Source organism: Myotis myotis, unplaced genomic scaffold, assembly GCF_014108235.1.
Source record: "Myotis myotis isolate mMyoMyo1 unplaced genomic scaffold, mMyoMyo1.p scaffold_m19_p_14, whole genome shotgun sequence".
In the NCBI taxonomy this organism is placed as follows: domain Eukaryota; kingdom Metazoa; phylum Chordata; class Mammalia; order Chiroptera; family Vespertilionidae; genus Myotis; species Myotis myotis.
In genome coordinates this window covers 14,039,678-14,053,784 of record NW_023416318.1, presented here as the reverse complement: position 1 = coordinate 14,053,784, position 14,107 = coordinate 14,039,678, and the positions used below count along the sequence as shown (strand labels likewise).

Here is a 14,107-nt window from a genome sequence, read left to right as displayed (position 1 = left end):
TAACAAAAAGTCCTTCTACAAACTTAATTCTTTTTTTAGAAATGCATTTAAGCTTCAAGAGCATCCTTACCACTAAAACTCCTTAAAATGAGATCAAATCCCATTGGGTCCTTTTCTCCTTTTGTTCCATAAGCGAAATTGGGGTGCACCTACTTAGCTCCTCAGTGCCTCTCACCTAACCCATGTTGGCAGATTATCACTGGCAAGGGCAGGGCCGGGGGAGACAAGGGCTCGTGGTGGGTGTAAGCGATGGGGGGAATGCAGGGGTCTGGGTTCTGAGTGCCACCACTTGGATGCTGTGCGACCTCAGACGGGTTACCCCCTTTCTGGGCCTCACCGGGAAAATGGAGAAATGAGAGGAGGTATTATTTTACGACATTCTGACTTTTCATGTTTAAAAGCCAAAGGAGGGCCGCAGGCGTGGCTCAGTGGCTGAGCAGGGACCTAGGAACCAGGAGGTCCAGGCTCCATGGCCGCAGGGCACCTGCCCACAGGGCTGCATCCCCGGGGAGGGGCGAGCAACAGGAAGCCCATCAGTGATTCTCTCTCATCATTGATGTTCCTCTCTCGCCTTCTCCCTTCCTCTCTGAAATCAAAAACATTCTTGAGAAATAAACATAAATAAAAGGCAAAGGATGGCATGCACGTGGTGAAATGCTAGAGGGGCCACACGATTTAAAAATAGCTGTGGGGCGGCAGGGGTCAATGGTGGGGGGAACATATGTAATACTTTCAACAATAAAGATTAAAAAATAAATAAATATAAAAATAGCTCTTGCGTTGGGTCTCTACAGCCAGGCTCTGCAAACCTCCCCTCCGCAGGGACTCAGGCACGAGGTCCCAAGCCCGGGGCCAGGCAGCGCAGAGCCCACCCCAACTGGGGGCTCGGAGCTGCCGCGGGAGGGACGCCCACTCCAGGGCTCAACCCAATACGGCGACGGGGGCGGCCCAAAGGCTCGGTCGGAGGCACCTGTCACCACTCCGTCCGAGGGAGTGGGCAGCGCCGTCACCGCTCTGCTGGCTAAACCCAGAGGCATCCCTACCCGGAGCTCGGGATTTGTCACCTACCGCCTGCGTAACCCGGCGGCACGGGCCGCAGCTCCCCAGCCCAGCCGGGCCGCCGCCGCCGCCATCTTACTCCGAGTGCGCAGGCGTGGGACAGGCCTCCCCTTTCGGCCGCGGCGCAAGCCTCGCGCAGGCGCAGTCCGGCCGCGAGCCCGCCAGGCTCCGTGGAGAGCGCACTCTACCGGTCGTAGGCGGAGCTGCTGCGGATGAGCCGGGCGGGCTTGCGCCTGGCTGTTTGCTGCCATTGCCTACCTCACTGCCTAAGCCTGGATGGACAGGGAGCGGGGAAGCCGGGAAGAAATCCCTAAGTAAGTCTCGCTTTTCTTACTCGCTGGGTCCTGCTCTTGCACCGACTGGTCCTGCGGTTGGAATGGTGTTCCCGACCCCCCGCCCCATTGCCATTTGTGGGATCCTGCTTGCCTCCAGACCCAGCTCAGTGACTGCCTTAAAAGACTCCCTGGAGCATCATCTCCACATCTATGTTGCTGCACCGCAAGGATCTTCTCAGTTTTTACCTTTCCTGTCTCTCTCCCTTCAATGATGTTCCTTGGGCTTCGCTGGCACCACAACTGCCAATTTTCCCTACTACTTTTCTGGTTACTCCTTCCCCTTCTCCCTTGCAGAGTTTCATCTGCCCACTTTTTAAATGTTGGTGCTTTTGCGGACCTCATTCCAGGCCCTCTTCTCTGCCCATTCTTTTGTGACTGACACACTTCATTTGGGGAAGCTTATACTAATTAGCATTTCAAGCAGCCACCAACATTTTTTTCTCTCCCTTGCAAAAATTGGATTAAAAAAAACAAACTTTGCCAATTCTTGGTCATTTACATTGCGTGAAAAACAAAACTGGTTGGTAACAGCACATGTAGTATGATCCCCTTTACGTAAAATCATTTGTGCCTATGTGTGCCTAGAGGTGCTGGAGGGCAGACTGCCAGTCTCTCCCTTTTCCCTCCTCTGGATGTTTTCAGTTCCTTAAATATGCCAAATTATTTCCCGCCTCAGGACCCTTTGGGGATCAGTGCAGAAAGCCACAGTCAATCCCAACCAAGGAAAAACTCTGCACCCTGATCCCAAGCCCCTCCTCCTGCCCCAACCGGCTGGAGGCAGGTGTAGAAGAGGAGGAGGCAGTCTCTGAGCCCAACCTAGGGGGAGGAGGGGAGCTCTAAGGCAGATGTAAGATGGGAATTTTAAAGACTTGGCTACATTTTTTTAATACTTGAAAGTAAGATGGGAAATAAGATAGTTTTTCCCTAGCTGGTTTTGCTCAGTGGATAGTACCAGCCTGCAGAGTGAAAGATCCGGGTTCGATATTGGTCAAGGGCACAAGCCTTGTACTTTGGTTGCAGGCTCCCATCCCCAGCCATGGTGTATAAGCCCCAAATTCTTACTGACCCCTTGAGTCATATTTTTCTGTGAACTACTGTATAAGTATGTGAATAAAAATCTCTTTTCTCTTGCTAATCTCTTCTGGCAGTTTAATCAAACTCCACAGTTTATTTGCATTTTACTATTTTCCCCCCCTAATGTTCTTTTTTTCTGCTCCGGGATCCTATGTGGGGTATATTATATTCACTTGTCATATCTCCTAGCGTCTTCTGGTCTGTGACAGTTTCTCAGACTTTCCTTGGTTTTGATAACTAACAGTTTTTGAGGAGTGCCAGTCGTATTTTGTAGACTGTCCCTCAATGGGATTTGTCTGATGTTATTTACTTGGGTAGATGGGGATTATGGGTTTGGGGGAGGATGATCACAGAGTGTGGACAAAAATAGAAGTCCTATGAAAGTAACCTCACAGGATGATCTGATCATAAATTTCTAACTGGGCCCTGGCTGGTGTGTTCAGTGGTTAGAGCGTTAGCCCATGCACTGGGTGTGTGGGAGGCAACCAATGGATGTGAGAGTTTCACATTGATGTTTCTCTCTCTTCCCCCTTCCCTTCTTCCCTCCCACTCTCTCTAAAAAGCAATGGAAAAATATCCTCAGTGAGGATTAATAAAAACAAACTGGGCTAACAATGGTGAATTTTCATCAAGAAATTCTCTGAAGCAACTCCATTAAGCCAACTTAATTCTTGGATCAATTTACTATGCAGTGCATTTCCATTTTATTGTAATTATGTTCATTGGGATCCAGGTTTTTTTATACACTTATAATAGGTATTTATTGTCAATTTGGAGTTCATTTCAAATTTTACCAATGGTATCTTCTGCTACTGAGTTCTCTTGTGGCCACTATACCTGCTAAATTCAAATTTCCCAAGCCAAAATTTTCACTTAAATTTTGTCAAGATTTCATTCTTCAATTAATTTTTAAACATGTGCAGTTTTAGCTGTTTTGAATATATCAGCTGGTAATGTTCATTATAACTGACTGAATAAAGGCTGATGGGTAAGATTTAATTTTTGGTTAGTATATGAGAAAACTGACCTATTTCCAAGGTTTCTCTAAAGAGTGAAAAACAAAGTAGGTCCTTGGGATCAAAAGGTCCTGCTCAAAAACAGGAAGAGACTTGGGGGAGCTCGTAGAACTGCTAATTTCACCATATCTGATTTTGGGAATTCCATATTTAGTGATGATCTTGGTGCCAAAACCTCAGCAATGGAGAACTTGGCTGTCTTCTGAAGGGAATACTTGGATTCCTTGTGGGCCTCTTGATTAAAATTACATAAAAGCAGGTTGAAGAATTACTTGGTCTCCATCCAGGTAAGCTAACATGCTAACTTAAGTCTTCTATATCTTACTACTCCAATATAAGGAAAGATAAACTCAAGGAAAAGTATGTAAACAGAAGGGGCAAATATTTTTGTCTCCAAATTCAGAGAAATAGGTCAAAACCATCTGCTCATGGCTTTTTCCTAGTTCTCACCTTGGTTCTTCCCACTTGGTTCTCCATTAGGGGGCAGTATAAGGGCATCTCTTCTTTGGTGTGTGTGTGTGTGTGTGTGTGTGTGTCTTTCTCTCTCTTTCTCTCTGCTAAACACTATATTTAAAGCTAAAAAGACATACACAGACAGGTTTGGCTCAGTGAATAGAGCGTCGGCCTGCAGACTCAAGGGTCCCAGGTTCAATTCCGGTCAAGGGCATGTACCTTGCTTGCAGGCACATACCCAGTGGGGAGTGTGCAGGAGGCAGCTGATTGATGTTTCTCTCTCATCGATGTTTCCAACTCTCTATCCCTCTCCCTTCCTCTCTGTAAAAAATCAATATAAGCAACACATTAAAAAAAAAAAAAAAAAAGACATACACACAATCCAAAAGAGCTATTTCCTGGTTGGTCTCTTATCAGCCAGTCTCAGGGCTGCAAAAGTGAGCCACGAAAGGGTGAATGCAAAGGAGCCCACCCCGTAGGAGCTGGAGCTTCTAACTCTGACTTTCCCTACAAGAAAGGCAGGGCTCAGACAGGTGAGCTCTGTCCACCTTTGCAGAAGGCTCTGACTCCGCATTTCAGTGGGGCTGATGTATCTGCAAGGGCTTCCACCAAAGCAGCCAGAGTCATAGCTAAGGAAAACGGTGCTTTTGGTCAATCATAACTTAAAATAGAAAAAGTGTAAGGACTGCACATTATAGAACTATACTTAAAGATAGATGAATCAAATCTTAAATCCTCAGAAAAAGTAGCAGACTTTGGTTTTACGCATGCATATTATGTCAGAACTTTTTGGATGCCTGGATCTTCTTTGAACATCATCTCTGTGAACTCAGTTCATCACCAATTCTCCCTGAATCATGGATGTGAAGCTCATTAAAGTTAAAATATTACTATTATTTCCCCAAATTTGGAGAGGAAATAGGCAGGCAGGTTCTTTCCCACAGTGGAGATTTTAAAAAATTCTTAAGTATAATGCATCCCCCCCCCCCAAGACTTCTTAGTTTCTTATGTTAATACCTCTTCAGGTTAATGCAGCTCACATTCAGATTAACAGACATATTAGATGCTCACAGGAGTTTGCATAGTAGGGAGCTCTGTTAAGTTTTCCCAGCTTGGTCTTTATGGCCTGATTAGCTTGTATTATTTATTTCTCCATAAAACATCTGGAATAGAAAGATCTCAGGAAATAATGACAACATTGGAAAGCAAGAAAGCAAGCAACCAACCATTGTTCTTGGAACTTAAAAATATAAAACTAGGCTTGGTACTAAAGTGAAAGGTACTTGTGGAGCTTTTTAAAATATATAGATATTTGTATTGATTTCAGGGAGGAAGGGAGATAGAAACATCAATGATGAGAATCATTGATGGGCTGTCTCCTGCACACCCACTACCAGGGATTGAGCCCACAACCTGGGCATGTGCCCTGACTGGGAATCGAACCGTGACCTCCTGGTTCATTGATCTACATTCAACCACTGAGCCACACTGCCCAGGCATTTATGGAGCTTTTTAATCCCAGGAAGATTTGACATAAAAAAAAATACAAAGTATAGATCATTTATTTTAATTAGGTTCACTTTAATAAAGTATATAGGAGTTTACAACTCAAGTATTCATAAAAACTATCAGATACATAAGATAGATCACACAAAGAGTGCAATAACATAATCCAATAGTCTGCAAATAAGAGGTACTGCAAAAACAAAGATTGACTTTATAATTGTCTTTCCCCTTCCTTTTTCATGTTCACAGCCTCGAGATTGCATGCACATATTGTTTTCTGAGATCTGATGGCCTCAATACCCCTTTCAGCTGGGTCACCCTCCTCATTCAGTCAATTTAAAATAGAGCCAGCAGAGGAAGTGCACTCTTCCCATGGAATGAGCATGGTCCAGGGCCTGTTTTGGTTTCCAGTTCCTAAAAAATGACCTGAAACATTTCCTCTTTCAAAGTAATATCTTGCAGGCCTGGTAGTGTTCTGGTCAGTTTTCCTCCCAATACTGTACGTGAGCCAAGAATTTAGGACAAAATTACTAAGTGTCGTTCTCGTGGATGAGAAGAACATGCTTATTGTGGAAATGAAGCTCAGGCAATGGCTGCTTTTTCCCAGCCTTATGTAGAACAACTTTAGTTCTTACTCAGAATTTTTTGGATGCCTGGATCTTCTTTGAACATCATCTCTGTGAACTCAGCCCGTCACCAGTTGTCCCTGAATCATGGATGCAAAGCTCTTTAAAGTTCAAATATTACTGTTATTTCCCCAAATTTGGAGCAGGAAAAAGCTATGTCTGGTAGCGTATTGATGATGGGATCCTGGGCATCACACATGGGAGGGGTGTTTCCTAATAAGAGTCAGAAAGCTGTTGGCAAATGGAACCAAATTTACTCATGCCCAATATCCACTGTCACCTCTTGGTATTCTTTGGATGCCTTTATTAGGAGGTCTTAACACCATGGCAGAAAACATGGGATAAACACAAACACACACACACACTCGCGTGCGCATATATACACACGTTATATTCACATTTCCCAAATAGGAGTCTTTGGTAGACTCAGAGAATACACCTGACTTGTCGTTTCAGAGTGAAAAGGCTACATCTTCTTTCACTCTCAAAGGCTCACTTTAACTGACATTGGTAAAAATTATTTCTGTAATTCCTTACCCAAAGGAATCAAACAGATTCCTTTAACATGCATATACTGGTATATTACAATGCAATGCAGATAACATTGACTAGATTTCAAGAACAAAACATTGTTAGTATAAACTCAACACATGTTGAGATTGCTGTGAAGTAGCTCAGACTAAATTTCCTATGTAATTACAAGTTATGGGAATACTGGACTAGGCCACCAGTGGGTTGGTTAACATTAGCTATTCTAGAGTCCCTTCACACATAAACTTGCCCCTGCATTCTAGGGCATTCTGGGACCTATGTTAGATCAAGGTGAATAGATACTTTTTGGTTGTTTCCACAGAGTAAGCTGGGGTCCTGCCAACCTTCCTTTATCCTCTCTTCTAGTCCATAAGAAATGAGGAAGGTGAGCCATTTCATTCTTATTTTGTGAATGATCCAGTGTGGTGAGATTATCACAGGCTAGGCTGAAATGTAAGGAGAAACTGTTTACAGTAAAAAGGGAGGCAAATAAAAATTAACATAATATTCATTCATACCTCTTAAACACTTATTGATATGGTTGTAATAGGGGGATGTCATGTGAGGAAATGAAGTGGGAATAGGAACAAGGAAAATGAGCCAGGAAGACTTGCAGGGTAAAGAAAGAGCAGGAAAAAGCTATGTCTGGCAGCATTTTGATGATGGGATCCTGGGCACCACATGTGGGAGGCCTGTTTCCTAGTAAAAGACAAGCTGCAAACGAGGCAGATAGGACCAGGAAGTCAGAGGGCAAGGTGGCATTCTGAGAATCAATACATGCCCAGTGTAAATTCCCACATCTAAGCTGAGCCAGCTTGTTGTTCTCATCAACCTAGCAAATTTATTTTGTAGCAAAAGAACACAAAAACAACTCCCAACCTGATACTACTTTTTATTTTCAAGCATTTTGAAATTCCCCCGTAAGTGAACTTCACAAGTCACAAGTTTGCAAGTATCCTGGTGGTTCAAAACAAAAAAGAACAAACAAACTACAAGTAGTAGTTAACAAAGGCATTGGAAACACTAAGAATTCATATTACATAATTTCATTTAAAATCTTCATGTTTACTCCATCAGGCAAGATTGAAGGATCAGACCTCAGGGGTGGCTGTGGTGCTTACAAGGTGCTCCTGCCTCCTTAGAAGGTGTGGCCCTTTCAGCAGCTCTCCTATGTACCTTTAATCGAAGTAATCTGGGTTCCTTATTTCTCAGAAACTTTGCAGTTTTCTCAAAAACTGCATCTGTGTGGTCAGCAGCCATTCCACAGTTGACTGGCATATGTTCTCCAATTTCAATTCCAAAGACATAGCAGAGAATAACATTTATTAAAGTGACTCCATTTTAAGTCATATCCTTCCTGTGAAAAGAGCTTGATCCTACCCTTCTCTAGTTTCCTATATGGTAAAGTTTCCTATTTGACATAATTATACATATTACAGGATCTAGGCTTTGGTGACTTTTCTTTATGGAATCAAATACAGCACGATTGAATTCCTCTTGTCAAACCACTCTGGTGATTACACTTATTTTATATAAACCTGCTATGAGTCCGTGAAATGTCTGTTGAATATCATACATACATGTTGAAAACACTGATATACACGTATTTTAAAACTTAAATAATGGGTCAATAAAATACTGTATTTTTCCTGGAGTTTAGAAAGAAATATCTTAGTTACCAAATTAAACTCAGAGCTAATATGGGAATATGAACACATACTCACTAATCCACACACGTGAAATTTTCAACTCAACAATGAATGGGCCCCAAATGAAATAGAGTTACTGACCTAGATACCCTTAGGTCCTGCCACGCATTTTGTTCATTCCATTTCCTAATCTAATAAGGATTTTGGAGCTCAGGGCTGTCTGTAAGCCCAAGAAACAGATATGTGAACTATTTTTCACCACACATAAGATAATTCATTATTTCAACAGTGCCTGTTAGTCAATTAGTACATGGTGTGACTCAATGCTTTATTCTGAATATATTCTGGCTCAATATGCTCCACTAAATGAAAGAAAGGTCACAAGTTCCTGCATTTCCTATGAGATGTGCAAGGCAAGGAACACATGAAACAAACTAAAATAAGAAGTGCCGCATTTTGTTGACTACACCTTTTCTTTTTCTCTTTAATATTAACATATTGCAGTGTAGTTGCTGGAAACATGCATTTACTACTAATTCAAAGCACCCTGAGCACTCCTGATTTCTTTAAACTAAATTTTCCAGATTTCCAGATGCAGGATGGCCTCTGGCAAGAACATTTTACCTTTCAGGGATGTATTTACCGTCTATGATCCAAAGTAGATGACTGCAGAATTCACTAGCTGCAAGCTAATAATTAATATAATCCCATAGTCACAAAATTTTCATGTATCAGTAACAATACAACAGTAATTTGTATGTGTTTTTATTCACTTCCTATTCAAAAAGGCATTTAGGGTCTCTAACCATCATAAGTCTCCAGTGAGGAGAAAAACAGGTTACGAGCCCATGGTTGACAAAGGATTCAAGTGCATAATAAAAACCACCATGATTTTATTGATTTTATCTTGAGGATTAAAATGGCTACTTGATTAGGAGGATGTGATGATAAAAAAAAAAAAAAAAAAAAAAAGGAAAAACATTTGCAGGGCTGTTAGAGAGGAGGTAAGCCTGAATATTTGGAAGAGTGAGTTAGAATAATGGTCTACTTTCTAAGAGTGATTTGGGGTGGAAACTCTCCTGAATATTCCTATCCTCTTGCCTTTGAAGGCTTTAATTGATAATATCAAGGGGAGGAGTTTGGGGTGCAAATTCCATATGCATTAGCTAAAACGAATTCATCCAACTGGAAAGATAATTTTGCATCCACTGTTACACAGCAAAATCAGAAATGATCACTGGGAGAAAGAAAACTCTTAGAATAAACATTTAACATCTAACCAAGTGAAAGATATTCATTTCTGGCACAAAGAAACCTCAGCTGGAAAAACCATCGCTAGTAGCTCTGATCCAGTGCCAATTATTTCACTTTATCCTTTAACCTGGTCATCTAAAATAGGTGGAGACAAAACTAGAAAAAGTCTTAAAAAGCAGTTGTTCCTATTTTACTGCCAAGATCCAGGAACTTTAAATTTAAAAACTTCACACCTTATCAAGTGCAATAGAATTGGACAAATTCAGGCTTGATTCTTGGATGAATTTCCAGGAATTCTTAAATCATTCATCTTGTTTGGTAAGCAACTTCCCCAATTTCTCCAGCTAATGGGGAAAAAAATCCCTAACATTTACTATAAGTCACAAGAAGCTTTCACATTGAAACATGGTGTAGCAACTCTTCCCATTAAGTTGAATTTCCTCAGCAGAAGCCTTACCATGGAGACATAAATTTCATCTTAAGGCACTAATAATAAAGGGTATGAAAACAGCTAGGAATGAGTCAGATCTTTCCAGAAAGAGAAAACATTTCAAAAACACAAGTCAGTCATCTATCTGGCTTACTTCAACATCTAAAGAGAGAATAAAAGTTTTCATGGCTAACAGATTCAGCTCTTTTCCATTCTCCCAAACAAACTTACTTACAAGTCTTAGATTTACATTCCGTAAGAGGCAGTAGAGAAAAATGGCAAGGATTTGGAACAAACAAACAAGCAAGCAAGCAAATCTAGTTTGTAGCCTAGTCTCATGATGACTTAATTCCATAATGATAGCCTGCAGTGCTCAGACCTAAGGTTTTTGAAGTACTTTTTAAGATCACATACCCAGTGAATGAAACTGTAACAAGGTGCTCTTTTCTATTGTCCTGAGGGGGAAATATAGAAAAATAATTAATTTTTCATGATCGGGTAAATGGAATTTGTTAATCACAAATAAAAAATTGTGAAAAAGAAATCTACTCTGAAACTTGTTTCAGCAGGATTTTCTTATACCTTCCAATGAAATAAATTTTACCACGAGAAAAGAACTAAATAAAAGTATCAGTTAGTGTAGGAGACCAATGCTAGTATATGATTGTGGAGGTAGGATTGTGGGGCAAGATTATCTTAAAGAAAAAATGCTTCCTATGCTCATGTACACACACACACACACACACACACACACACACACACACACACACACACCTGTGCACTCATACTGATTTACAAAGCAGCGAGGATGTAGGGAAGGCTCAACACTATGAGACATGAGCTCAGATATCTCATCCGTTTGCATTTCTACACAGGAAAAGATCTGACACATGCTAATACCCACAGACACACATGTGCGAGGGCCAGCCTGGCTGGCACAGACTCAGAAACAGATGCAGAGAATCCTAGAGCTGCTGGTTTTACAGGAATGATTATATCTGCAGGCTTACACTTCCTCTTGAGGTGCAGGATTTTTATCTTGCATTTCTTTCCAGAAATATCCCCTTTTCAAGGGTATTATGTCCTGGAGGGACTAATCTCAATTCCTCAATGGACATGACTCAGAACAGGACTGCAGGAATTAAAACTAGCAATAACATGGCCCTTTTGGGGTTGGAGTAAATTATTTCTGGATTTAAACGGATTCTGGGGCCCTAGCTGGTTGGGCTCTGTGGATAGAGCTTTGGCCTGCAAACTGAAGGGTCCCAGGTTTGATTCCGGTCAAGGGCATATGCGCAGGCTGCGCAAGAGACAGCTGTCAATGATTGATGTTTCTATCTCTCTCTCCCTTTCTGAACTCAATAAAAATATATTTTAAAGAAACAAACAAACAAAAATCCCAGTTTCGGGGGAGGAGGGAAGAAAGCCGAGTTCTGGGTAGAGTTGGAGATGGAAAAGCCTGAAAGTCCAGAAATCAATATAAACAAAAGAAATGAGCATACTTAAAGGGGTTTTGACTAAGTATCACTGCAACTGAGTTTGTTGACTGACATCTGCCTCTGACCCAGGGAACTGAAAGATCATAATTGATATATTTCTTCTTAGGAAGGCTCAGCTGGGAGTGATGTGGTGGGTTACTGAGGGTGGGGCAGACACAGAGGCCTAAGGCTCAAGTATTGCTCCTAAGGTTTCTGCTTGCCTGATTTTGAAGGAAAGGGTGCTAAAGCAAAAGGATCAGCAGCTGGCAGCTCCGTAGTCCTGGAAGGAAGGGATGTGATGGAAACAGAGCCAGCTATGGACTGCCTGTTGGTTTGCGAAACAATTTTGTAGGCAGCAATGGGCTGGGCTTCAGGACTTGGCTCATCTTCTGGGCTATAGTGACGGGAATATTTGGATAAAGACTGGGGGCGGAATGATTTGCCAGCCATGGGGCCCGAGGCAGCTTCTTTCTGAGGCTGAAGTCCTTTGTTTCTGTCGTTAAGATGGCTCCCAGATTCCAGGGAGGCTCCCCTGGGTGAGATGCTGTCAGGATGGTCTGCTGCTTGTACAGAATGGGAGGGGAGGTTGGATTGTTGGGCAAAACCAGCCATGGAATACTGAGATCGGACAGAGGAGTACACTGCTCTGTCAAGGCCTGAGAGCTGAGCGACCTCGTCTGTCTGACTGAGAAGACCGGCCTGTGTGGGCAACTCCTGGGAGGCGCTCTGGGCAACTGTTACCTCCTCCATACTTTTCTTCTTGGTAAAAGGAGCTCTTAAGAACACATCCGCCTCCTCTGGCTGGGAAGGAGCCACACTGCCCTTGGAGACAAAAGGGGCTTTGGAGAAAATGTCCATTTCATCCGTTGGAACCCTTGAGCTCTTAAAGGGGGCTGTGGCAAAAACATCTGGCTCACCAATACCATCAGTGGTTGGTTGTGTGGGGGCTTGAAACTGGTTCTTTTTTCCACCTTGCACTGCCTTTGCTGGCTCAGTAGAGGCTTCTGGCTGAGCGAACGGAATGGCTCCTCCCAGCTTCCCCTGCAGAGGCTTGCAGCTCTCATCCTCGTCTTCAGATTCCATGAGGAGCGGGCGAGACCCACTGCAGTCTAGCATGTCCCCCTCGAGGTCAGTTCCTTCCTCCTCGCTGCTGTGGAATGAGCTGTTGCTTGAAGGGCCATCTCTGGCCAAGTAGTCAGATTCTAAATTGTTCTGTGTTTTTGTGTCAGGTACTCTGGAGGGGTCTGGATAGAGGGGAAGGCCTTTAACACCCGTTGATTCTTTAAAGTGCTCTACAGTTATTACAGGACAGGGATTGGGCTCTCTCTGGAGACCTAGAAAAGCACAAAATGTAGAATTAATGCGCAGCTGGTTCAATTCTCCATGGAACATTTAATGGTCAACCCACAGCAGTAACATTATGGGACCAAATAATAGATGTTGAACATGGAAAAGGAAAAACAGAAAAATAAAAGTCAGGCAAGGAAACTGCACACAAACTGGAACACAACCAATCACTGTCTCACATTTTGGGACATGATAAGCACAATGTACAGGAAAGGAGATGAAGACGTTAGGCACACAGACATTTAGCGCAGCTATGCAATGCTCCTACTCACGGGGCTAGGCACTGACACTTGCTCTAGCTGGCACGGGCACATGATGGAATGAAAACAAACCCAGCCACTCATCTTCACGTATACCATGATGGTTCTGGAGTATGCAGAAATACTGTCTGGGGACAAATTCAATTCAGTATCTGACATGTGGTCATGCTCTGCCGGTATCTGAGGACACCCATCCTTTGCCCCCAAACAGCAGCAAAACACAGCTGCTAGATAAATGCAAGTTTACTTGCTGATTGACATAAAAGTACCTCAAACAGGAATACTGAAGGCACTTTCTCAGGGGAGGAGACATAAGCAAAATTATATTAAATTTCAACTTTAGCTGGAGTAGCCCTGGAATTTTGTTTTCTGTCTTTTAAGTTAGCAAAGATCTCCTCTGTTTAAATGATTCCGTCTTAAATTTCTTTAAACAGAGTAAAATGTATGGGAAATTACAGAAGTATTTGCAAACTCTAATATACTAGTCTATTTCTATCTAGTAGAAGTGCCTCTGGGTGCTCTGGCTTTTAACATCAAATAGACAATTATCAGAATGCAAGAGAGCTTACCTTCCAAGAAATATTAGCAGGTTAGAAGTATGTCATTGGGCACATGTTAGCAAGAGGGCAGGAAAAAGGCATATGTAACTAAGCAAGAAGAATCCAGAGAAAGGGTGGTTGGGGGTAAAGGTATCATTTCATCATGGGTTTCCCAACCCACCAGGATAAGAACATTTGGTAAAAAGATTTGGATTCTATAGATGACTTGGAACCTCTGTACAGAGGTAATTCAATCATCCCAACCCCACGTAGTCCTCTCCCCTTCTATGCAAACCATTTGCTCATAGAAACTTCTGCTAACAATATTCCCCTTTAAGTTTGCTTAAAGTAAGCACACAGAACACAGCTGAAGCAGCATCAAAATCAGTTTATTGGGAAACCAGTTGCTATTACATTGTAGAGTTGCAGAGAGAGACCCGAACATTTTAGAAGATACTGTACAAAAATACTATACTCTTCTGAATCCTATAACTTTTGAGCAGTGTTTCTTTTTAAATAATTCTGACCTTAAATATTGTTTCCAGAAACA

General features: G+C 42.4%; 2 protein-coding genes across 15 annotated transcripts in view; both read right to left on the bottom strand.

Annotated features, from left to right (window-relative positions):
- NFU1 (NFU1 iron-sulfur cluster scaffold) overlaps positions 1-1,175 on the bottom strand; it is a 29,039-nt gene extending 27,864 nt beyond the window's left edge. For 2 of the 3 annotated variants that reach the window (XM_036334275.1, XM_036334276.1), the window contains exon 1: positions 1,069-1,175. In XM_036334275.1, coding sequence (XP_036190168.1) covers positions 1,069-1,133 — 65 coding nt within the window. In that variant the 5' untranslated portion in view covers positions 1,134-1,175. Of the gene's footprint in view, positions 1-70; positions 212-1,068 lie in introns of those variants that run through there. The other variant, XM_036334277.1, reaches the window with a different exon arrangement.
- A 6,297-nt stretch (positions 1,176-7,472) lies between these two features.
- AAK1 (AP2 associated kinase 1) overlaps positions 7,473-14,107 on the bottom strand; it is a 140,829-nt gene continuing 134,194 nt past the window's right edge. For all 12 annotated transcript variants that reach the window (XM_036334260.1, XM_036334265.1, XM_036334268.1 and 9 more), the window contains one exon: positions 7,473-12,745. In XM_036334260.1, the coding sequence (XP_036190153.1) occupies positions 11,616-12,745 (1,130 nt within the window). In that variant the 3' untranslated portion in view covers positions 7,473-11,615. The remainder of the gene's footprint in view (positions 12,746-14,107) is intronic.